Here is a 25,203-nt window from a genome sequence, read left to right on the forward strand (position 1 = left end):
TGTAGACATGGTTGGTGTTAGGTTTAGAAACAGGGGTTTCTTAAGCTTGTTATCCGAGGGGTTAGAAAGAATCTCAGAGGCAAATGCGTCCTCGAGTTGGCTTCCGGCTTGTAACAAAGACTCGAAAGTAGGGAGATATTGGGCCACTAAGTGCTGAGCATATCCTTGCGAGAGGTTCTTTAGGATAATCGCTACTTGTTCTTTCTCTGACGGGTCTATCCCACATTTGGGCAGCCTTGGCCCTCCAACGACCAATGAAATCAGTAAATGTCTCCCCATTTATCTGCTTAGTCGCCTCCAAATCTCTTCTTGAAGTCTCAATCTCGGTACTGTACTTATACTGATGCCAGAAGGCCTTTGACATGCTCTCCCAGGTGCCCACAGTAACTGGATCCTGAGACATTAGCCAACGTAGTGCTGACCTTGATAAAGTCCTCTGAAACAACAACGTCATATGTTCGTCACTGAGCCCCATAGTGCGCATGTTAGTAACATATACCTTAAGATGTGTTTTTGCACACCCTATACCACTAAACTTGTCCATTTCTGGCATCACGAACTTCTCGGACAGATGGATTCTAGGGATGCGGTTCAGAGTTTCAATACCTGCTGTAATTTCATCGATGCCTTTTATACTTTTCATAGCCGACTCTAACTGAGACATTCTGTTAGCTAACATCGGACTTTCATTGACATATTCTTCATCTCCGTCAAGTTCGAAGACTTCATGTGGATGTCTCTCTTCTACTTTCTTTCCTTTTGGATCATTTAAGGGATTGCCTGTTGATTCTGAGGTCTGTTCTAGCACTTCTACTTTACCCTTTATACTGGTGATATCATTGGCAAAGGCTGCCAAGATCTTACGGATTTCTGTAAGTTCAGATTCTGAAGCCATCTCTGCTTGTTGACTTGGTACCGTAGCTCGTTCTAACCGACTGGACTTACGACTCCAACTAGGAGGTGGACGCTGGAGTTTGGGCGCAATGATAATCCTATATGACCCCATCAAAGGTAAATTTAGTCAATTTCAGTATTACCCTCTTGATAACATTTTAAGGAATCATTTCATTGAGGTTTGTGCACCAATCCATTAATTAATCCATTCACATAATGAACATTCAAAGAAGAAATCAACATTTATTTGAAAGAAAAAAAATAGCTTTATTGAAAACGATTGACAAATAAATGTTCTCATTAAAAACATCTTTCAACAAATTTGACTTGAACTATTTTTACATGGACGCTTGGCTTTGTCTTGACGGTCATCAAGATTGCTGTCAGGCTTGACCCTCTTGGCTCTAATAACTGGCTCTTTGAATTCTGCTGGTCCGTCTGGATACCCTAAGGTGCGCTTGTTCCAGGCTTTCTCAATGAGGTGTACTAACTTTTCAGTCAATGGCTCGGGGGGAAAGAAAGCTTTGTGCTGAGGTAAAGATAACTCTGTAGGCACGTCGTATTGTTCTGGGATCAGATTGGGATGGTAAAAAGATGTTTCTTCTAAACCAATCAGACGGACATAGTATGATCCTTTGGTTTCTAGAACAGGGGGATCAGTCATCCACCAAGGGCACCTAAAACCAATATGACAGGCAAGGCGAGAGTCTAACCATTTGTTCCAAGCTTTGACTGAGTTGTGACGTACTAACAGGTTTCTCTTGGAAAAGTGTTCTGGCCCATATTCGAGGTTTGATGGAACATCTACGATTTTGAGACGATCACAAAGCCACATATAGAGTAAGTAGGGGCTTCCTTTGAAGCTTTCCCGCTCACCATTTTTTATGGCATCTAAACCTGAGAAAGTTTAAGCTAGGATGAGAGGGACGGGGTTGGCTTTCCTTGAGAGTTGAGAGGCTATATCTATGAAGGACTCAGGGATAGTTTGGCCATCACTATTGGAGGTCAGTATGTATTGGGCTAGGATTCCTAGGCACAATCGATAATCTCTAGTAGCTCGCCAAGCTTCGGGTTTTACATTGATAGGGTGACTGCGGGAGCGATACGGACCTAGTAAAGGTACTAAGTCTAGTCTTCCGTTATGAACTAAGGCCTTGGCTTCTTCCTTGGAAATGTTTAGTCCTGTGGCGAGTTCACCAGAATATCCGGTCTTCAATGAGGGCCTGACTAAAGGTCCTGAAGTGGATATCCTCATGATGCCGCAATAATCCTCGTGAGTGGGGCACAAATGCATATACCCCATATGGAATATGTGAAGATAAGGGTTCCAACGCTTAGCCATAACATGTAGGAGGTTCCAGTCTATCTCAAACTCATGGAAGTAAAGAACACTCCTCAACATGAATCTCCCAAAATTGATCTTCTCTACAGGGTGCATTCCTATGACGGTTGTTTTGACTAACTGTTCGATTGGGTTGTCGCCTGCGACTAGCATCCTGGTTTGACACAAAGGGTATTTTAGTACTCTTCCAATGGTCCATGTACAAGATCAATTTTTTATTTTCTTTTGGAAAATCTTATTCTTATGAAAAATATTTTTCGGAAAACATTTTTTTTTTCTCGGAAAGCCTTTTCTCTAGAGAACACTTCTTTTGGAAAACAATCTTTTCTGGAAAATATTTTCTTTCTGTAAATTATTTGAAAATTTGATTTCCATTTTCAATTTAAATGGCTCGGCCCACCATGATTGTTGGATCAGGATGGACTGAGTCATTATTGTAAAAAGAATGGATTCTTTATTGGGTCGGTGCACCCATTTTAATTTTTAAAAATAACATGTTTGATCCTTGAGGACAATCATACACTCTGATCTCATCATTCACATGCATTTTGATCTTATCATTCACATACATTCATCATTCACAAGGTTCCAATTAACAAACAACCCGAGAACACCCACGATAAGTTCGAGTCGTGACCTATTGGGAAGGTTTCTAGACTCTAAGCTTACTACGTGTAATGCATTTTTATCTGGCCACCTTTGCCCAAGCACACCTATATACCTTTCGATACGTGGTGACTTGGTTTGATATACCGTATAGGTGATAATCTAAAATCTCAATTCACTTCTCTGAAGCCAAAAACAGCCAGTTTGATCTCCAGTTGAGAGGTGGCGCACAATGCTGAGCAAGGGCCCACTTAAATACCTCTCGTCTAGAATAGACATAGTCTATCCCCCTCGTACAGTATAGCGGGGCAAGATCTGCTTAGGCACCGGTTTTGACCAAGAAGTGCAATTGATATACTTAGATTATCTTTTATACCTACGGGTACAAGTCAAGGGTTGTAGCTTTCATAAAATGGTTTGGCATCCCACGAGGGGACCGACCACGTACTAGTACTACGTTGGCAATCGGGACATGTGACTGTGTGGCTTACAATAGGTCAAAGGCTCAGGTCGCTCCAGCCTGGGTGCATCAACATACTTTTCAGAATCACCTGATCAGATGGTATTGATGCCCCCAGTTTGATATACCCTAAGGTACGTAACTGGAGTTGTGGGTTTCATGAATGACGTCGCATCTCCGAAGAGACCGGGCCACGCACTAGTGCCACGTTGGCTAAATGGGACGTGTAAGTGAGTAAAGCGGTAAACGTGCATGTGGTGTGTGCAAAACAGGGTGGGGTGTGCCCGGGGCTTTTTTCAAACAAATGGGCCTGATCATACCATCATACATCGAATTATGTGAATATTCAATCAAGATCGACACCATTCAAATCATATGAATATTTAATCAAGATCATCACTAATCAAATCACATGATTGAAAATAAATATATCAAGTATATGTCCATGTTAAAAGCAAACATTTAATCCGACACATTTCTTTATGTGTTTCAATCAAGGGTCATTTTGGATGATCCAGAATAATTCAAAATTTCAAGGCACATTGGATCGAAGATAAATGAATAATTGCTAGCATGGAGACTTTAAAATCAAATAATCCCTTTCCCTTTTTTCCTTTTTTTTTTTTTTAAAAAAAATCTTAAAAATTTAACCCATAAGTGGATCGTTATTGACACGTGAACTTTTGCTAGTATCACCCCAATTTTCACGTAAATTATTAAGGTGACATTAGAACAATCGGTGTGTCAAAAAAAAAACAAATCATTCAGCCACAAAATGGGTTGCCCACAATTAGAATAACATTGAAATATATTAGCAACCCATTATTAATTTATAACACACCAATTCTTTAGAAAAACAAATAATTGTCCACGTATGGATTGGTGTGTTAGCAATAGTTTGACATGAACTAAACAGCCACGATTTTCATTCGTTAAATTAAACAATTATTTCATGAAAACATGCTTATTTAGTTGCAATTTCTGTCTGATCGAATGGTTTTTGATCCCCAAAAGTTAAAAAAAAAATAAACATGAAAAAATAAAAAATGTCCGAAATCAAACAGATTGATGTTGTTGATTCGAAACCAAGAACTATCGTGATTCAATCTCAATCATAGATCGATGTTCTCTGTCATTCTAAACAAAAAGTCAAAAGCTCAAATGTAGTAGGTTTCCTACACCTCTCCGATCCTCTGTTTAAAAGCATCTAAAAAGAAAAATAAACCCAGAAAATCAAAGCTTCTACAGTTGGGTTCACGTTCGTAAAACTGATATGATAAATGAGAGTTGAAGAACATAAAGTCGAAAAGATCAATGAAAACCGACAGCAATGTATGAGGTTTGAATCTACATAAAATCTCGGTCGAATCAGCGTTTTTCTTTTATTTAAAAAAGAAACAAAACAGATTTAGTTTCTGTCTTTTTTTTTTTTTTTTTTTTCTTAAAAAAAAAAAAAATCGAAAATTCTTTTGCAAATCGATTGGAAATCGATTAGAATAAAACTTTCGACCGGGCTTGAGAGGCTAAATCAAAAGATTTCTGATTGAATGAATCTGTGGAGGGCCATCGATTTGACACTCTATACCTCTCCATTGGAGGAAGCCGATCAAGTTGATCAGTTATCAACTGGATTAAGAGCCCAAAACCGATTGGTCTCTGATTTGGTTTGATTGAAAAAGATGAGACTTCATTCTCTGGTTTGATCGGTTTCCTTCTTTGAACGACTGGTTTAGACCGGTTTTTGATTTAGTTCGATGAATCCCAGTCATTTAAGAAGATGATGTTCGTTAAAACAATCGATTGTTTTGATGATTTTTGCTCGTTTCAAACCGTTGAACAGAGAGATTCTTGCTGGTCTCTATATGAATCAGCGCCTTCTCTTGGAGAAGACGATGTGGGCATAAGCAAAATTACATTTTACTTACTACACACCACCCATATTTTTAAACGCTGTCATTAAGTGGGTGTGTAAACCGAAAATCAATAGTTATTGTTAATGACACACCACCCACATATGTTGCTCACAGCACCTCAAAAACGAAAACAGTTTTTTTTTTTTTTTTTGCCAAATTTTTTTTTAATTTCCCTTTTGCTGTCAATGGACAGCACTATTTTCCTAACCTTCAAAAAGAATAACAAATAATTTTATTTGAAGAAACTAATTACACACTCACTTTTTTTTTTTGAAAATTAAAAAAAAAAAAAAAACTAAAAAACAAAACATTGTCCAGTGATCAATGGCACGTATCCCTAAAACATAAAATAAAAAAAACGTCACACATAAAAATTTAATGTCAATGGTCCACCAATCATCATATTATTTTCCATACAACCAACCATTCCGAAATCCTTCATTATTTAGGATCACGTTCGATAACCCTTGATTGACTCACAAGAATAGTATGTCGAAGCCGGATATTTAAAATCAAAACACATGCTCAATAATCGAGATAAAATATAAAAAAAAATAATCAAGACGCAAAATAAAAAAACAAATACACAAAGAACAAATAAATAAAAAGAAACTAGGTTATTTTAGCGATACTCCCATACTTGGGGTTTTTCAAGTTTGATCCTCAATGTCCCCAGCGGAGTCGCCACTGAAAGCGCCCTCGATCCGCGGGGTGCGCGGATCCACTTTTGACCCTTGAGGTTTGGGAGTCGCCACCTAGTTATTACGGTCTAGGAACTAAATTGACCCTACAATGGATAAAAAGAACTAATCTACTACAGAAATCTGAATCCGGGGATCATGTTACGGGGTTGGAAGGTGTTAAGCACCAACCCCGCCCGGCCAATGCCGGTCTCTACTTATCCCAAATAGATCTACATTGCTAATGATAAACCTAGATTAAAAAAAATAGAAAAAAATTTACCTTTGATCTGCAAAAGTGTTATTCCCTCAGATCTGGTTAGAATGGCTCCTTATACCGTATTCCTTACTTCGTTCTATCTCCGGATCTGATTCCTGATCTCCGAGGTAAGGTATCTCCTTCTTGGATCTGAGTGCTTCAAATTTGTTGTGGATTTCTGGGATATTTTTGAGAGGTTTTTGGGTGTTTTTTAGGCTAAAATCGGAGTAGGGGTGTTAGGGAAGGAGTTGGGGCTTCAAAATTACGGTTTTGAGGAGGTTGTGGAGGCTTCTTCACCTACTTTTCCTAGGGTTTTTTCTTTGATACGAAAATAGGGTGTGGAGGCTCCTATTTATAAAGTTTTTAGAAGTATTAGGGTTTGATTAGGGTTTCTTTTAGGATTTCAATTAGGGTTTTGACTTAGTCTTTAGGGTTTTAGGGTTTTGACTTTAGTCTTATGAGATTGACTTGATTAGTTTAGATTAGGGTTTTGACCTTAGTCTTATGAGATTGACTTGATTAGTTTAGATTAGGGTTTTGATTTAGGGTTTTGACCTTAGTCTTATGAGATTGACTCGATTAGTTTAGATTAGGGTTTTGATTTAGGATTTTGACTTTAGTCTTATGAGATTGACTTTAATACTTGACTCTAGTCTTACTTAATTGACTTTAATTTTGACTTTAGTCTTATTTGATTGACTTTAATATCTTGACCTTAGTCTTGCTTGATTGACTTTAAATTTTGGAGAACCCCCCTCTATTATATCTTTAATTCTTTGGACCCCCAAATGGAGGGGTCCTTAAAGAAATATCTTGCGAACCCTCAACAATTTTGCTTGAAAACCTGATTGATAAATTTTTTGATTTAAATTTTAATAATTAATTTCATTAATGTTTCACTTTACATTATTTAATGATTTATTTATTAATTTCGAAATTTTTAATTACTAAAATTGTGAAATTACCATTTTGCCCTCGAGAGGATTTTTTACGTTTTAAGTCGTTTTTCAATGTTCCAGGATGTTTTGAAATCAGTTTTTCGTAAGGAATTCAATGGGAATGTTGGTTTTTGTCATTTATGAAATTTTTTGCGTGAAATGATCGTGAATTTTATGAGGGGTATTTTCGTAATTTTGTCAAATTTTGTGAAAATTGGCGAAATGATTTATTTGGTTTCGATTTGTCGTTTTATGTATTTGAACAGATTTTCCTAAGCGTAATGTAGGCTCTAAGGTTGTTTTGATGTTAGGGGTATTTTGGTAATTTGGTCATTTTTAGTGATTTTTATCGTGAAGCTTCTTTTTTGGCTTGCAGGATGATGATTTCTATGTTTCTGGGGTAGTATTTTCCTAGCATAGCGTGGTTTCTAAGTTTTGTCAGTTCGATATACCTCATCCAGATTTCTGAAACATATCTGGTAACAAAATAAAGCATTGGAATAGACATCCATCATTGGGAACCTTTGCGATCGGGTTGACGACTTGATTAATCAGGCGGATGCAAAAATGGGGTGTCTACAGGTGGCTAGGATAATTAAAATTTCTTTCGATTTATCCAATTTTTACTTAGATTGATAATGTGACTATTTATTCTAAGTCATTCACCTATCCTCGATATTCACGTATGTCTTCAAAATGCATTTAATGAAAATACACTTGGAATTTAAACATTCATTTCGTCATGTCATTCAATGGTCCATTCATATAAGATATACTTATTGGGCATTTATGACATCTTATTACATTCAAAGCATTCAAGTGTAAGTTGCGGAATCATAAAATTCACTTGGTCATTTGAAATTTTGATTTAAGAAGAAGAAAAATTAACACATATTTACAAGAAATATATAAAGAAGGTAAAACCCTGATGCTTGGTGTGACTGACTACAAGCTTTTATATCAAGGATAAAATACGAGAAATGTCGCGCCCCGCCGAACACTAACACAAATCCCCATGTCAGATTTCAAGGTACGAGGTGGCACCTCGAAATTTCAGCATGGTCTCCTCTGTTTATGTTAGCATTCCAAGGCGATTCAACCTGCACCTGATAAACGACATACAATCCTGCATATAAACAAACAAAATAGAATACGAGCGGAAGCCTATATACATCAAATAATATACGGTATATCAAAGTGCGGAAGAAGAAATTTACGGGATTATACAAAAATTTCTCACTCTAACAGGAGTCCTAACGCTCAATACAAATCTATAATACTCCTAGACAAATCGACCCACTAGGGGTGTAGCCCCAATACTCACCAGGTGACGAACTCTGGTTGTCTATCTGACCGACCAGATGATCTTCACTCGTGCTCTATACCTGTCTCGTGAAGCTCTGAATCTGAGACTAAAAAATGGAGAAGGAAAGGGTGAGTAACAATGGTTACCCAGTAGGGAAACAAACAATTTCTGCCAATAACCCCTTCTAACATGAACGAATAAGCATACTGAATCATTTTTAAATATACAAAATTTTACAGAAGAAACTACGATTAATCGGTATATATAGCCAGGGATGAACAACTAAACATTTTAAAACTCACATTACATTGATCAGCAGTACTCACTATAACATTATCTTTTTATACAAATCTAATTGATCAAAGGGAAATAATAAACATGGATTTCATTTTATATATCAAAATAAACAACAGATACATAATACACAATGGTGGAGTATTGGAATTAGAGAGTTGGGATTCACGACTGGATCGCTCCCAGTCGGGACATAATGTTACAATTCTTCTCTGGTTTTTAGTTCCTGATTTTGTGGCCGGTCGCTGCACTTACCACACTTGGTTGACCATTTATCCGGCTCAGGTTGGCCGTTTGACGTGACCGTAAGCAATGGGTCTCTTTTCGATGTGTCAGAACGTTCGACTACTATAGATTGTTAGTGATCACTGACCAATCATCTTCGTCTATGCCTATCAGGCGTACATGTGATTCCCAAATATACAAACCATTCGTATACGACCACCTTTACATTACAAGTTCACTGGTAAAGATAGAGAGGAATAAACCCGGATTCCAGTTGTGACTCCACTCTCATACGCGTCCCATACCACGTATGAGCTTGGTGGTCCCTACCGTACATCCCAGGATAGTACACCACTCCGGATGATATGACGCACTATCCCTTCAGGCATTCACAAACTCTTTAACAGCTCACGAAATAGCTACATATGTATATTATTTTCATTTGAAAATAAAAAAGAAATTAACAATACAAGGTTGAGAATAGATATCCAGTTTCCTACCATGCAAGTGTGGCCACCCGGCCTAAAATAAATAACATAACAGAGCGCCTCGCGCTAACAGAAAGTAAATAAACATGCAACCAGTAACATTATCCCTGGATATCCGTTCACCAACCTGCATACAACACAACAACGTAAAATGCAGACATCACCCCTCGGGTGTGACTCTGACATTTTACCGTTTCATACCCTTTTTCCTTTTTTTCGACTTTTACAGTTTTCAATCTCTTCATAAAATATCCATTTTCTGATATTCATTAACTCAATATGAGTTCATTGAATATTAAATCACATTTTTCAACTATAGAATTTATTTCTATCAATAATATTAAAAAAAAATACAAATTTCATATCAAAACGGGGTCCGAGCAGTGCACAAGACCCAATTTATGGCAATAACCCGTTAAAATACTCCACCCACGTATAATTTGTTAAAAATACAATTAAACATATCAAACATGCAATTTCTGGCGTGAATTTTGAAATAAACAAAGAATTCTATATTTCGGAAATACATCCAAATTTTTCCAATAAAATCCTAAATGCAATTTTCACAATCTATGATTACTAATAGAAATTGAGAGTTCCTTACAATCACTAGGCGACGGAATTGAAGCACGTGCGCGGAAATCGAGGCGATTGGCGCGGTAATCGAGATGGACCGAACTTCGAAGCGGCTGATTTTCGAAACTGGCTTGGTGGTTTCGAAGATCTCGATGTGCTTGTCTCTTCTCCCTTCTACGACGAAAGACGGTTTGACCCCGAAATCGATGAAAACCGAGGTCGAAGTTACGAAAATCTCCGTATAAAAATACGGCTGATTTTTGACTATACGGGGTGAAAAAGATGAGAAAACGAAAGGAACTTGGTTGGGTTATGTAGAGAATGAGGCTGCGGACGTTTCTCCCTTTTGCGTCGGAAAGCGATTTGACCCCAAAACGGACGAAATCCGAGGTCAAAGTTTCAAAATTTCCATATCCAAATACGGCTGATTTTTGACGATATCGGGTGAAATAGAAAGTGAAATGAAGATAGGTTGGGTGGGTTTTGTAGAGAACGAAGCTGCGGACCTTTTTCTCTTCTGCGGCGATCGTCGAAAATGGACCGTTTGCGAGAGATCTGAAGTGGAAAAATCGGAGGAAAAACAAATTTATTTTTTTTTTTCGCACTGTTTGGACGAGTGGGGAAGATGAGATTAAAAAAAAAAATTAAATATTATTATATAATATTTGGGACGAATTCGGTATTTCGCCTATTGTTTTGATCGACGATAACTTGGTCATTCGGTCTCCAAAACTGACAAACGAATACTCTATTTCGCCTAATTTTTTATTCCGGATCTAATGGTATAGTCAATTTTTACAAATTATGTCTCCATAAAAAATTTATATTTTTGGCCTGACGTGACCCATAAACTTGATGTCGTTTTCGTTTTTGGCGATAATTCAACTTCCTGATCTCCAAAAATGACAAATAAATAGTCTATGTTGAATAATTTTTCGTTATGAAACCAATGGTATGATCGAATTTTAAAAATTATTACTCCAACAAAAAGTTACTGTTTTAGCCTGGTCAGACCCGGTAATCGAAGATTTTGCAACTTTTATATTTGGACTCGCATTTGAGCGTGCTTACAGGCTAAACTATGTTTTTCGATCATTTTGAATCTAATGGTGAGGTCAGATTCTATTAAAAATGATCAAAATAAGGTCCCACAGTTTTACCCTAAGTCCCACTTTCAAGATTTTATTAAAATTCCACTATTTATTTTTTTCCTCGAGATACGAATTAAAAATTCGGGGTTTTACATTCTCCCCCCTTAATAAAAATTTCGTCCTCGAAATTTAAATCATACCTTATTGAGCTTTGTCGCGATTTTACTAATACGACATATATAAGAAACAACACTTATTTTCGATTATCATCTATTCTTAGTCCCAAGTCAATCTCATTCATAACTCGTAGACTTATGTCTCCCATATTCTGTATATTCATTAATTTATTACTCTAATTCAAATTCATACTCCAACAAATCCAGTATCTGTTAACCCTAAGATAACAATCAATTTGCCTTGTATCACTTCCCCACCAATGTCTATCAACAACAATCTTTTCACGTTTTCTCTATCCTTATCTTTACTTCTCTCACCAATTACACCGTCTAGTATATTTTACTCATAATTGCTATGAATATTACTCCTCAATGCATAGTTTTACCGCAAACACACCATTATCTTTATATTTAATTCAATATTATATTTTCTACTTATTGCGATATTTCCTCAAAACCTTTGTCATAACCTTTATAATTTAAGATCTTACTCGAGGGGATAAATCATACATCTATTTTCTCACAATTCCATTAAGTCATCATTAATGCAACATTGTCACAAGATTATTCTTTCTCACATTTTACATCAACCCACCTCCTAACTTATACTCTACTAAATCTCTTTAGGATGGATGTGGGCACAGTAGGTAGTAGCCGCTGCTTCTATGGAATCATAATCATTACTTATAACTCTCTCATTTCAAGGAGTGAAAAGGAACCACGATCGAAGTCTTGAAGTGAGCGCTTGTCTATAGAAGGCATTGATCACGTAACGAGAACGATAATAATGAATTCTTTTACTGGAAAGCGATCGTGAAAAGAGAAAGCAAAAGAAGAGTTAGAATCGACACCGAGGATAGATAGATAAAAGGAAAAAGATGATCTATCTTTTCAAAAGAGGAGAATCGATTCAAAAAGTTGTAAAGCAAGAGCTGCTTTATCTAATAGTTCAGTCGTTAGGCCTCCAAAGTTAAGCCATCTTCAATCGAAAAGAGAGATACGCAACTCCCTGTGTTGATATTCGAGGAAGTAGCTTCAATATGAAGGATATACAAGAAACACCTGCTTATCTACTAGCGTAATATACGGGTAATTGACTAGACTATTGATATAAAGACTAGCGTACCAATTGAACATCACTTGTCTTTTCACACTTTACAATTATTCTAATACCTATTTTGCAAGTTCTTAAATGATCTTCCAAAAATCTTATTCTTTCTTCGCAAGGCCTTCCAATGGTATAAATAATTTCATTACTTGACTTGTGTCAGTGGTTTCTAGTTCTAGCAAGTGTGCAAACTTTTCACAGAATTATATAATCTAGAGGAACCAATATTGAGTAAAACTCCATGTTCTAACATTATAATTAGAAATTGTATCTTCCAAAACTTCGTTGGAGACATGTACTTTCTCCTGGGTCACAATCCTTGCTCGCGACTGTGATAGAGGGCATTATTTCCTAATATGTTCCACCTGACCACACGCGTAACATGTTAACAATCTTGTCTTCGTAGATCTTTATGGAGTAGGCAGTTAGTAGACTAGGGTCTATAGACTTTGAACATGCCTTGTTGATTCCTTTGGCCCTCTTGGTATCATTGGAGCTCCAAGTGCTCTAAAACTCGGCGATTGGGCAACTCTACAACTTGATAGTGGAGGAGTTCTATATTGTGGATACACGAATCCGGGGAAGATTAACCTCGAATATATCGGCCTCTTAGCCGAATCTGATCTGGGAAGAAAAGAAATCTAAGATCAACTCATTTGCCCCTTGGAAGTCTGAAACTCTATCTCCTCTTGTTTTATCCTTTAAGCTCGATTGACTGTATCTCTATAATTGGTAGTCTCAATCATCGACCTCCTGGCCCTTAGGTAAGTTTATAGTCCTCTAAAGAATTTACGGCCCTTCTACAGATCTGTCAGGATAAGCTCGGGCGCATATCGTGACAACCTAATGAATATCATATCTTAGTCTCTATAATTGATAGATTACCTTGCATTAATCTCAAAAACTCCTAGTGTTTGACTTCTCGAGAAGTCTCAAATATAAATCAATTAACAAATATCCTCTCGAATTCTACCCACTCAAACGATCCATCTCCCAATATATTCTTCTCAAACGTTACTTATGATTGGCATCCTCATTCAACTGGAATGTAATCACCGTCACCCATTGATCTCTTGGGTATTACATGGTACTCAAAATCTTTCAGGTCTTCAAAATCCACTGATTGACCTCAATCGAATCAGAAAAACCCCCAAATCTTGGTGGACGTAATCGTTGAAAATTCTACAACCACATTATTGGATTTACCTATCATTTGGGCTGGGAAATTCTCTCATTCTTCAAAGGCACGACCTTGTGGTAATGATCTCTAAGGTTGAATAGTATTTCTCTTGAGAATAAGTCCAGCAATTCCTCATTTCTTGGATTTAATGGTACACCTTACAATTGTGGTAAGTCTTGTACCATCTCTCACTTCCGATCATTAGTCTTATCTGTTCGGGATGGCATGAATACGTTATCAACTTTATTAAAATATGGTGGTCTCATAATCTCATACATTGGTTTGTCTAGCATCTTTCAGAGCCACACATCCTTAATCAACTAACGTTGACCCGAACATTGCTCTCCTTTATGTCCCAATTTGCCACATTCGTAATATATCATAACTCTTTCTTTCGATTGATTTAGTGGTATGTGTTATTGTTTCTTATAAAATTCTTCCATCCATCGAGTATGTATGTCTATCATCTCATTCCTCATGTATGGTTATTTTTCCTATGAATTTACTAGTTTCGTAATTGTTTATCGCTTATTAGAAACTAATTGTCTTCCTTCTATTTGGCTTCAAGGTGGTGGTTGTATTATTCATACTTTCCCCTTAGACTTGATATGAGACACAACCATCTGTCCCATGAACGACATTAACTGTGCTATTAGGTTAGTGGTCGGGTCTAGAATCTGTCTCGTCTACATTGCGTTTCAGCCTTTGTCTCGTCCATTCCTCTCGCTTGTGTTTATCCGTAACAAGGCAATTATCAGAATACGGCCAAAATCGCTCTTACCAAACTATGAATTACCATCGTAGCTTGTAACTTAGTAATGGACTCCATTTCCATTACTAACAAAATAAACTTAGAATCCTATCTTAGGCTTACAAGGCTCTATAAACTTCTAGACACAGAAAAACTCATAATTCCAATACGGAATTATTAATGAGCTCGGATATCGAATTCCTAGTGACACTCTATGATTATTGCTCTAATATATGTGGTATCAGCCAATTCTCTAAAACATAGCAGATCTTTATCCCATACGGATCTAATACTATGCTCTGATACCATCGGTCGCGCCCCGCCGAACACTAACACAAATCCCCATGTCAGATTTCAAGGTACGAGGTGGCACCTCGAAATTTCAGCATGGTCTCCTCTGTTTATGTTAGCATTCCAAGGCGATTCAACCTGCACCTGATAAACGACATACAATCCTGCATATAAACAAACAAAATAGAATACGAGCGGAAGCCTATATACATCAAATAATATACGGTATATCAAAGTGCGGAAGAAGAAATTTACGGGATTATACAAAAATTTCTCACTCTAACAGGAGTCCTAACGCTCAATACAAATCTATAATACTCCTAGACAAATCGACCCACTAGGGGTGTAGCCCCAATACTCACCAGGTGACGAACTCTGGTTGTCTATCTGACCGACCAGATGATCTTCACTCGTGCTCTATACCTGTCTCGTGAAGCTCTGAATCTGAGACTAAAAAATGGAGAAGGAAAGGGTGAGTAACAATGGTTACCCAGTAGGGAAACAAACAATTTCTGCCAATAACCCCTTCTAACATGAACGAATAAGCATACTGAATCATTTTAAAATATACAAAATTTTACAGAAGAAACTACGATTAATCGGGTATATAGCCAGGGATGAACAACTAAACATTTTAAAACTCACATTACATTGATCAGCAGTACTCACTATAACATTATCTTTTTATACAAATCTAATTGATCAAAGGGAAATAATAAACATGGATTTCATTTTATATATCAAAAAACAACAGATACATAATACACAATGGTGGAGTATTGGAATTAGAGAGTTGGGATTCACGACTGGATCGCTCCCAGTCGGGACATAATGTTACAATTCTTCTCTGGTTTTTAGTTCCTGATTTTGTGGCCGGTCGCTGCACTTACCACACTTGGTTGACCATTTATCCGGCTCAGGTTGGCCGTTTGACGTGACCGTAAGCAATGGGTCTCTTTTCGATGTGTCAGAACGTTCGACTACTATAGATTGTTAGTGATCACTGACCAATCATCTTCGTCTATGCCTATCAGGCGTACATGTGATTCCCAAATATACAAACCATTCGTATACGACCACCTTTACATTACAAGTTCACTGGTAAAGATAGAGAGGAATAAACCCGGATTCCAGTTGTGACTCCACTCTCATACGCGTCCCATACCACGTATGAGCTTGGTGGTCCCTACCGTACATCCCAGGATAGTACACCACTCCGGATGATATGACGCACTATCCCTTCAGGCATTCACAAACTCTTTAACAGCTCACGAAATAGCTACATATGTATATTATTTTCATTTGAAAATAAAAAAGAAATTAACAATACAAGGTTGAGAATAGATATCCAGTTTCCTACCATGCAAGTGTGGCCACCCGGCCTAAAATAAATAACATAACAGAGCGCCTCGCGCTAACAGAAAGTAAATAAACATGCAACCAGTAACATTATCCCTGGATATCCGTTCACCAACCTGCATACAACACAACAACGTAAAATGCAGACATCACCCCTCGGGTGTGACTCTGACATTTTACCGTTTCATACCCTTTTTCCTTTTTTTCGACTTTTACAGTTTTCAATCTCTTCATAAAATATCCATTTTCTGATATTCATTAACTCAATATGAGTTCATTGAATATTAAATCACATTTTTCAACTATAGAATTTATTTCTATCAATAATATTAAAAAAAAATACAAATTTCATATCAAAACGGGGTCCGAGCAGTGCACAAGACCCAATTTATGGCAATAACCCGTTAAAATACTCCACCCACGTATAATTTGTTAAAAATACAATTAAACATATCAAACATGTAATTTCTGGCGTGAATTTTGAAATAAACAAAGAATTCTATATTTCGGAAATACATCCAAATTTTTCCAATAAAATCCTAAATGCAATTTTCACAATCTATGATTACTAATAGAAATTGAGAGTTCCTTACAATCACTAGGCGACGGAATTGAAGCACGTGCACGGAAATCGAGGCGATTGGCGCGGTAATCGAGATGGACCGAACTTCGAAGCGGCTGATTTTCGAAACTGGCTTGGTGGTTTCGAAGATCTCGATGTGCTTGTCTCTTCTCCCTTCTACGACGAAAGAAGGTTTGACCCCGAAATCGATGAAAACCGAGGTCGAAGTTACGAAAATCTCCGTATAAAAATACGGCTGATTTTTGACTATACGGGGTGAAAAAGGTGAGAAAACGAAAGGAACTTGGTTGGGTTATGTAGAGAATGAGGCTGCGGACGTTTCTCCCTTCTGCGTCGGAAAGCGATTTGACCCCAAAATGGACGAAATCCGAGGTCAAAGTTTCAAAATTTCCGTATCCAAATACGGCTGATTTTTGACGATATCGGGTGAAATAGAAAGTGAAATGAAGATAGGTTGGGTGGGTTTTGTAGAGAACGAAGCTGCGGACCTTTTTCTCTTCTGCGGCGATCGTCGAAAATGGACCGTTTGCGAGAGATCTGAAGTGGAAAAATCGGACGAAAAACAAATTTATTTTTTTTTTTCGTTTTTTTTTTTTCGCACTGTTTGGACGAGTGGGGAAGATGAGATTAAAAAAAAAAAATTTAAATATTATTTATATAATATTTGGGACGAATTCGGTATTTCGCCTATTGTTTTGATCAACGATAACTTGGTCATTCGGTCTCCAAAACTGACAAACGAATACTCTATTTCGCCTAATTTTTTATTCCGGATCTAATGGTATAGTCAATTTTTACAAATTATGTCTCCATAAAAAATTTACATTTTTGGCCTGACGTGACCCATAAACTTGATGTCGTTTTCGTTTTTGGCGATAATTCAACTTCCTGATCTCCAAAAATGACAAATAAATAGTCTATGTTGAATAATTTTTTGTTATGAAACCAATGGTATGATCGAATTTTAAAAATTATTACTCCAACAAAAAGTTACTGTTTTAGCCTGGTCCGACCCGGTAATCGAAGATTTTGCAACTTTTATATTTGGACTCGCATTTGAGCGTGCTTACAGGCTAAACTATGTTTTTCGATCATTTTGAATCTAATGGTGAGGTCAGATTCTATTAAAAATGATCAAAATAAGGTCCTACAGTTTTACCCTAAGTCCCACTTTCAAGATTTTATTAAAATTCCACTATTTATTTTTTTCCTCGAGATACGAATTAAAAATTCGGGGTTTTACAAGAAAGGTGACATGTATAATTATAGAAAAAAGATTCATAGTGTTGTAACACTTACAAAAAGGGATGACAAGGTTTGTAGATATTAAATGAGATGGGATTTATAATCCTTGAGCTATTTTCTCATAATTTCTATAAGTGATTAAATACTTTATAAAAAGAGGTGGGAATTTAGTGATTTCTAGGAAGTAGACCAAGTAAAATTAAAATAGTCCATATGTTTATCCTATGAAGACATGTTCCATTGCAAAGTTTGAATGGTTATTCCTATGAAATATAAGTTAATAGCCATGGGTTGAAAGAAAATAAACTAAGATTCATATTCAAAAACTACAAGAGATATGACCAATCGCTTCAAGATGGGGCCGAAAGATATTCATGGATGAATGGTGAAATTAGAATAGACAAATCTGAAATGAGGGCATTGAATGAAATTTTGGAATAACCTCAATAGATGATAATACTAAGGAAAGTTAATTAAGATGGTTTGCGGGGATACATAGAGAAAACTATTAACTTGTAGTGCTCTTATATTTCAGTATGTCTACACAATATAATATTGATACCAAAACTAAATGCTACATAGATATCCATGTCTGGGATTCCTTTATTTTTCCCCCCTTGAATTAGCACTTATATCAGTAACCAGTAATGAAAGCTTGAAAAATGTAAGAGAAAATTTGAAAATGATGTTAATAGAGATGGTAAGAAAAGATATAAGATGTGCCTTGAATGGGGAAACTAGATTCATGTTATTGGCCCTTTTAAGAAGGCATAGATGGTGGTGGTTCTAAAAGTATTTATTTTGATATTGACATTTCAAATTTACAAAATTTGGAGTAGTTGTCAATCAGTCAATATAAATTATTAAGAGTGGATGATTATGACATATTTTCTTGTTGGGTGGGAACCACTGTTCATGGAATAATACTTTCATAGTTTCTGACTCCATTACTTTACAAACACCCAAGATATTTAGTTTTCACTATGCAGAAAAGAAAAATAGGAGTAATAATAAAATGGTGGAGCAGTTCACAAAAGGACTATTAATATTCGATATGAAGCCAGTAAACTTTATTGTGGTTATTTAACGTTGAAATCATTCTTTGCGTATTGCTTATTCATAATAGAATGTTCTATAACACTGCATACTTTTGTCTGCAAGCGAGCTTGTGTAGAATGTTGATTGCTTCTACATATGTGTATTTGCATGGCCATCTATCTTTTATATAATACTATATTATATTGCTCTAAAGAACCTTAGATATATGATACAAACATTAGTAAAAGAAGAACAGAACCACCACATCTTCCTACTATATATAACCTATTGGACTCTGATCCTCTTAATACTAATTAAGGCTCTTTTTTATTGCAACAAACCCATGAGAAATAACACACATACCTAAAAACATAACTACTTCCATCACTCTTGGGCTTGGGTTTGCAGAAACTTATTAAAATCCTATCTAAACTCATATTATATGATTCAAAATGTTAGAGTCTCGTTTCTCAAACTCTAATCATTAGAGCCATGCTTCTCGGGCTTGGATAGTAAGAACTTAAAAAATCCTATTCAAGTTGGAGTCTCATTTCTCGGACTCGAACTCATTGAAGTCACACTTCTCGGGCTAAGGTTTGTAGGATCTTAAAAAATCCTATTCAAGTTGGTGTCTCGTTTCTCGGACTCGAACTTATTGGAGTCACGTTTTTCTGATTAAATTTTGTGGGAACTTAAAAAATCCTATTCCAGTTGGAGTCTCGTTTCTCAGACTCGAACTCATTAGAGCCACGTTTCTCGAACTAAGGTTTATAGAACTTAAAAATCCTATTCACTCTATGATTCAAAAATAATTGCTTAAATCTCCACGTCACTCCCAAGTTTCCTACGCCATATTTAATAAATTTTAAAATCTAAAATTTTAATTTTTAAATTAAAATTAGTTAAAAACCCTACGCGGTATTTATAAACTTTTAAATTAAAAATTTTAATTTTAATTTAAAAATAATTAAAAAATAAATCCCTTAAATTCTTCGTAGTTTAAAAAAAAAAATTAAAATAATTGTTCTCAATATCTTCTACGATTTGATATCTTAATATTCTCACCGAAAATTCCTTCAACTTCAAATCAAGATTTATTAAAATCTCAACCAACAAACCCAATACGATTGAAATGCATTCGAAATGATTTCAAAAAATGAATGTTTTAATTGAAAAAATAACTCCCTACCTCTTCTCCCAAGTTTCCTGTGCCATATTTAAAAACTTTTTTAAATATAAAATAATTAAAAAAAAACCTTAACCATGTTTAATAACTTTTAAATTAGAAGTAATTAAAAAATAACTCATTAAAAATTCACGTCTTTTTTCCCCAAAAATTGCCTCTCTCCCAAGTTTCCTGCGCTTTATTTTTTATTTTTTATTTTTGTTTTGGCAGGTCGAACATACCATCCCACCCTGCACATGTACAACATTAAATAGTCACCTTTTGGTGGAAGGGCATATAGCGTTTCGAAGGCATGACTTGGGGAGTAGACCTAGTCAGCCTTACCAACTCGACTAACCCCTGGTGATTAAGTTTCCTGTGCCCTATTTAATTAGTTTTTAAATTAAAAAAAATAACTTTTTAAAATTCCATCAAAATTTTTATTATTTTAAAAATCCCCACTATTGAAATCCTTTCTAAGTGATTACAGGTAGAATTATTTTTAGATAATCAATCTGAAAATACGGGACTTCATACCGTGTCTAGTCGTAAAGGGAGGGTAACTAGGATAATTAAAATTTCTTTCGATTTATCCAATTATAACTTAGATTGATATTGTGACTATTTATTCTAAGTCATTCACCTATTCTCGATATTTACTTATGTCTCGAAAATGCATTTAATGAAAATACACTTGGAATTTAAACATTCATTTCATCATGTCATTCAATGGTCTATTCATATAAGATTTACCTATTCGGCATTTATGACTTCTTATTACATTCAAAGCATTCAAGTGTAAGTTGTGGAATCATAGAATTCACTTGGTCATTTGAAATTTTGATTTAAGAAGAAGAAAAATTAACACATATTTATAAGAAATATGTAAAGAAGGTAAAACCCTGATGCTTGGTGAGACTGACTACAAGCTTTTATATCAAGGATAAAATACGAGAAAGGTGACATGTATAATTATAGAAAAAAGGATTCATAGTGTTGTAACACTTACAAAAAGGGATGACAAGGTTTGTAGATATTAAATGAGATGGGATTTATAATCCTTGAGCTATTTCCTCATAATTTCTATAAGTGATTAAATACTTTATAAAAAGAGGTGAGAATTTAGTGATTTCTAGGAAGTAGACCAAGTAAAATTAAAATAGTCCATATGTTTATCCTATGAAGACATGTTCCATTGCCAAGTTTAAATGGTTATTCCTATGAAATATAGGTTAATTGCCATGGGTTGAGAGGAAATAAACTAAGATTCATATTCAAAAACTACAAGAGATGTGACCAATCGCTTCAAGATGGTGCCGAAAGATATTCATGGATGAATGGTGAAATTAGAATAGACAAATCTGAAATGAGGGCATTAAATGAAATTTTGGAATAACCTCAATAGATGATAAAACTAAGGAAAGTTAATTAAGATGGTTTGCGGGGATACATAGAGAAAACTATTAACTTGTAGTGCCCTTATATTTCAATATGTCTACACAATATAATATTGATACCAAAACTAAATGCTACATAGATATCCATGCCTGGGATTCCTTTATTTTTTCCCCTTGAATTAGCACTTATATCAGTAACCAATAATTAAAGCTTGAAAAATGTAAGAGAAAATTTGAAAATGATGTTAATAGAGATGGTAAGAACAGATATAAGATGCGCCTTGAATGGGGAAACTAGATTCATGTTATTGGCCCTTATAAGAAGGCATAGATGGTGGTGGTTCTAAAAGTATTTATTTTGATATTGACATTTCAAATTTACAAAATTTGGAGTAGTTGTCAATCAGTCAATATAAATTATTAAGAGTGGATGATTATGACATATTTTCTTGTTGGTGGGAACTACTGTTCATGCAATAAAACTTTCATAGTTTCTGACTCCATTACATTACAAACACCCAAGATATATAGTTTTCACTATGCAGAAAAGAAAAATAAGAGTAATAATAAAATGGTGGAGCAGTTCACAAAAGGACTATTAATCTTCGATATGAAGCCAGTAGACTCTATTGTGGTTATTTAACTTTGAAATCATTCTTTGCGTACTGCTTACTCATAGTAGAATGTTCTGTAACACTGCATAGTCTTGTCTGCAAGCGAGCTTGTGTAGAATGTTGATTGCTTCTACATATGTGTATTTGCATGGCCATCTATCTTTTATATAATACTATATTATATTGCTCTAATGAACCTTACATATATGGTACAAACATTAGTAAAAGAAGAACACAACCACCACATCTTCCTACTATATATAACCTATTAGACTCAGATCCTCTTAATACTAATTAAGGCTCTTTTTTATTGCAACAAACCCATGAGAAATAACACACATACCTAAAAACATAACCACTTCCATCTTTCTCTCTTTTTTTCTCTCTCTTTCTCTCAGAAGTAGTGTAGGCTTTACTCAATCCCATATATCTTCTTAAGTTCCAAAACAAAGTCATAGATCTTGTGAGAGTGAGGAAGTGATTTTGAAACACTATCTTTCTCCATGCACCTCTTTGCCCATTCAATCAGCTTTGGGCATTCAACTTCGATACTGAAATTCCCACAAGTCTCATAAGTGTAAAACCAGCTGTAAAATGGGATGAGAACCACATCTACAAAACCTATGTTTTCATCACCAAAGTAAGGCTTATCTCCAAGTTCTCCTTCTAATAGCCTCAAACACTCTATAAATTCCTTCTTCGCAGCATCTTGTTCTTCTCCTTTTGTCATCCATATCTTCCTCCCACAGCCGTGTATCTGCAATTCTCAAATTTTCAAGGAAACTACTTAAAAAACATATTATATTGGCACACCAAATATTACTTACAACATACCGATCTTAATCAAATTAATTTGATTTTGATATTGGCTGAATCTCTATTGTTGCATCATCTTTTACTTAAGTGCACCCCTTTAAATGAAATAAAATTGGAATTAAAATTAGTATACATCTTGGGATACTCTTAGTAAAAGTTTGTGTGCTGTACCAATAGAAGCTTGAGCACCATTATATGATAACAATAAAGAATTAGTATACATCTTGAAAATGCTCTTAGTAACACTTGGTGTGTTAAAAGAAGCTTTACTTAACTTTAGTTTGGTTTGTTATAAGTAAAACGTTGGTGTGTTAATAGAAGCTCACTCAGAGAAAGAGGAAGGAATAACATAGTTTATTCAAGAGAGAGATCATGCCTTTTTGTCGACAAAATCCGCCCAGAACCTGGCTTGGGCTCTCCGGTAAGGATCACTGGGCAACAAAGGAGATTTGTGATTCCAAACCTCGTCGATATATTGAACTATTATGAGTGATTCACATATGGGTTTTCCATTATGGATCAAAACAGGTATCTTTTTGTGAACTGGGTTCATTTTCAAAAGTAGAGGACTCTTGTTTTTGAGATTTTGTTCCTTGTATTCATATTTGATCTCCTTCTCAGCTAAGGCAATTCTAACCCTCAATCCAAAAGAGCTGGCCCAGCAATCTAACAGAACCACCTCATCCGCCATATTCTTGTTGCAAATCTACAGAACAAACAAAGAGGAAATGTTTTAACACTTGGAAGTGAAGATGAAGAGACTTGGGTAAGAAATGAGAATATTTATAGATTTTTAAAAGACAAGGAGGCTTTCTTGTTTTCTCGAATTTAAGTCATCAGTTTCTAGGGCCTTCGGAAGTATGTCATCGGTTGCGTCAGAAATCAAAACGCTCGACTACAGACTACAGTTCGCCACATCCCACCTCGGAAGTATGTCTCTCTTCCAAAGAGACATTTTCCTTGCTTACTTAGTCAAATTTGAGTCCTGATAAGATGACTAGCCATAGATCTTTCCACCTCGGGATGTGTATGAAACCATATATGATTTTCATTTATATGATTGTAAAGAATCTATGGCTCATTGTGCATTGTGAAGCACAGTGCTTTGTGCAATCACTCTAGCACGACTCTTAATTAATATACCAACCAAAGAAAATGAGCATAGTGAAATCGTCTCGACCCGGTCTTTTCGCTAAATAGCGGATGGGGGTCCGATCTACGTATCTCGGGTATTTGAAAAGAATAGGGAGTCGCCACCTAGTTTAGGTCTAGGAACCAAAATTAACTCCAAATGGATATGGGTCGGTCCACAAATCAGAGAGATGGGTAAGGGGTCAAGTTACGGGTTTCAGAAGGTGTTAGGCACTGAATCCGCCCGATCGAGATGATCAGTCTCTACTACGATCCAAAACTAACATATGGTCAACGGGATAAGACTGTGGTTCAATCATCATCGTCGATTTATGTCGGATTTGCCAAACGAGTCTTACGGTTAAGATAATTACATAGATTCTCGAATGTCGCATAAATAAATCCCACAATTTAATAAGGTTTACATGGCACCAAAAATTAATGAATCAATTCGATCATATTTTGAATAATATGAAATCAATTTTCAATGCCATCTATATAAAATTAGTAAATTGGCTCATTGACGATGTTTTATCAAAGAAATTCGATTTTTGAATCGCCACGTGCACTAAATTAGTGGGTTGACTTATACATTTTTTATTAAAGAAATTCGATTTTCAATCGTCATGTGCATTAAAATCAGTGAGTCGACTTACATGTTATTTAATTAAAGAAATCTTGATTTTTTTAAATGCCACGTACATTAAAATTAGTGAATCGACTCACAAATTTTTTAATGAAAGAAATCTTAATTTTTTTAAATGCCACGTATATTAAAATCAGTTAATCGACTAACAAAATTTTTTATCAAAGAAACTCAATTTTTGAAATGCCACGTGTATTAAAATCGACAAGTCGACTCACATGCCCGATATTGTAGAAAATCTCAATTTGAAATTTTCAATGCACAAAAAAAAATCAGTGAGTTGACTTATACGCCAATTTAATAGAAAACATCGATTTTAAATTTTCAATGTATACAAAATCAATGAGTTGGCTCACATATCCATTTTATAGAGAAAAAAATCGATTCAAATTTCTAATGTAACCAAAATCAGTGAGTCAACTCAATAATTTTGATCAAGGAAATTTTGATTTTTCAAAATTACCATGTGCATCAAAATCATCGAATTAACTCACATATCCATTTTATAAAGAAAAAAAATTGATTCAAATTTCTAATGTACCCAAAATTAGTGAGTAGACTCAATAATTTTGATGAAGGAAATTTTGATTTTCCAAAATCGTCACATGTGCCAAAATCATTGAATTAACTC

At 35.5% G+C, this 25,203-nt stretch overlaps 1 protein-coding gene across 1 annotated transcript; it reads right to left on the reverse strand.

The window, feature by feature from the left end:
• Positions 1 to 22,376: 22,376 nt before the first annotated feature.
• On the reverse strand, positions 22,377 to 23,603 carry LOC147381654 (putative glutathione S-transferase). Its single transcript, XM_086430120.1, has 2 exons — positions 23,172 to 23,603; positions 22,377 to 22,736 (listed from the first exon to the last, which is right to left on the reverse strand). Exons 1-2 carry the CDS (start codon positions 23,484 to 23,486, stop codon positions 22,392 to 22,394), a joined length of 660 nt encoding a protein of 219 aa, XP_086286246.1. The 5' UTR covers positions 23,487 to 23,603; the 3' UTR covers positions 22,377 to 22,391.
• Between the last annotated feature and the right edge of the window lie 1,600 nt (positions 23,604 to 25,203).

The sequence above is a fragment of the Akebia trifoliata genome, unplaced genomic scaffold, assembly GCF_017979445.1.
Source record: "Akebia trifoliata isolate Shusen 1 unplaced genomic scaffold, ASM1797944v1 Contig00311, whole genome shotgun sequence".
NCBI lineage: Eukaryota > Viridiplantae > Streptophyta > Magnoliopsida > Ranunculales > Lardizabalaceae > Akebia > Akebia trifoliata.

What these genes read in the sequence shown, in the direction of transcription:
- LOC147381654 (XM_086430120.1), bottom strand. Translation starts at nt 23,486, where the DNA reads ATGGCGGATGAGGTGGTTCTGTTAGATTGCTGGGCCAGCTCTTTTGGA. An exon ending in CGGATTTTGTCGACAAAAAG is followed by an intron (nt 22,737 to 23,171) that starts GCATGATCTCTC and finishes TGAGAATTGCAG; the next exon opens with ATACACGGCTGTGGGAGGAA.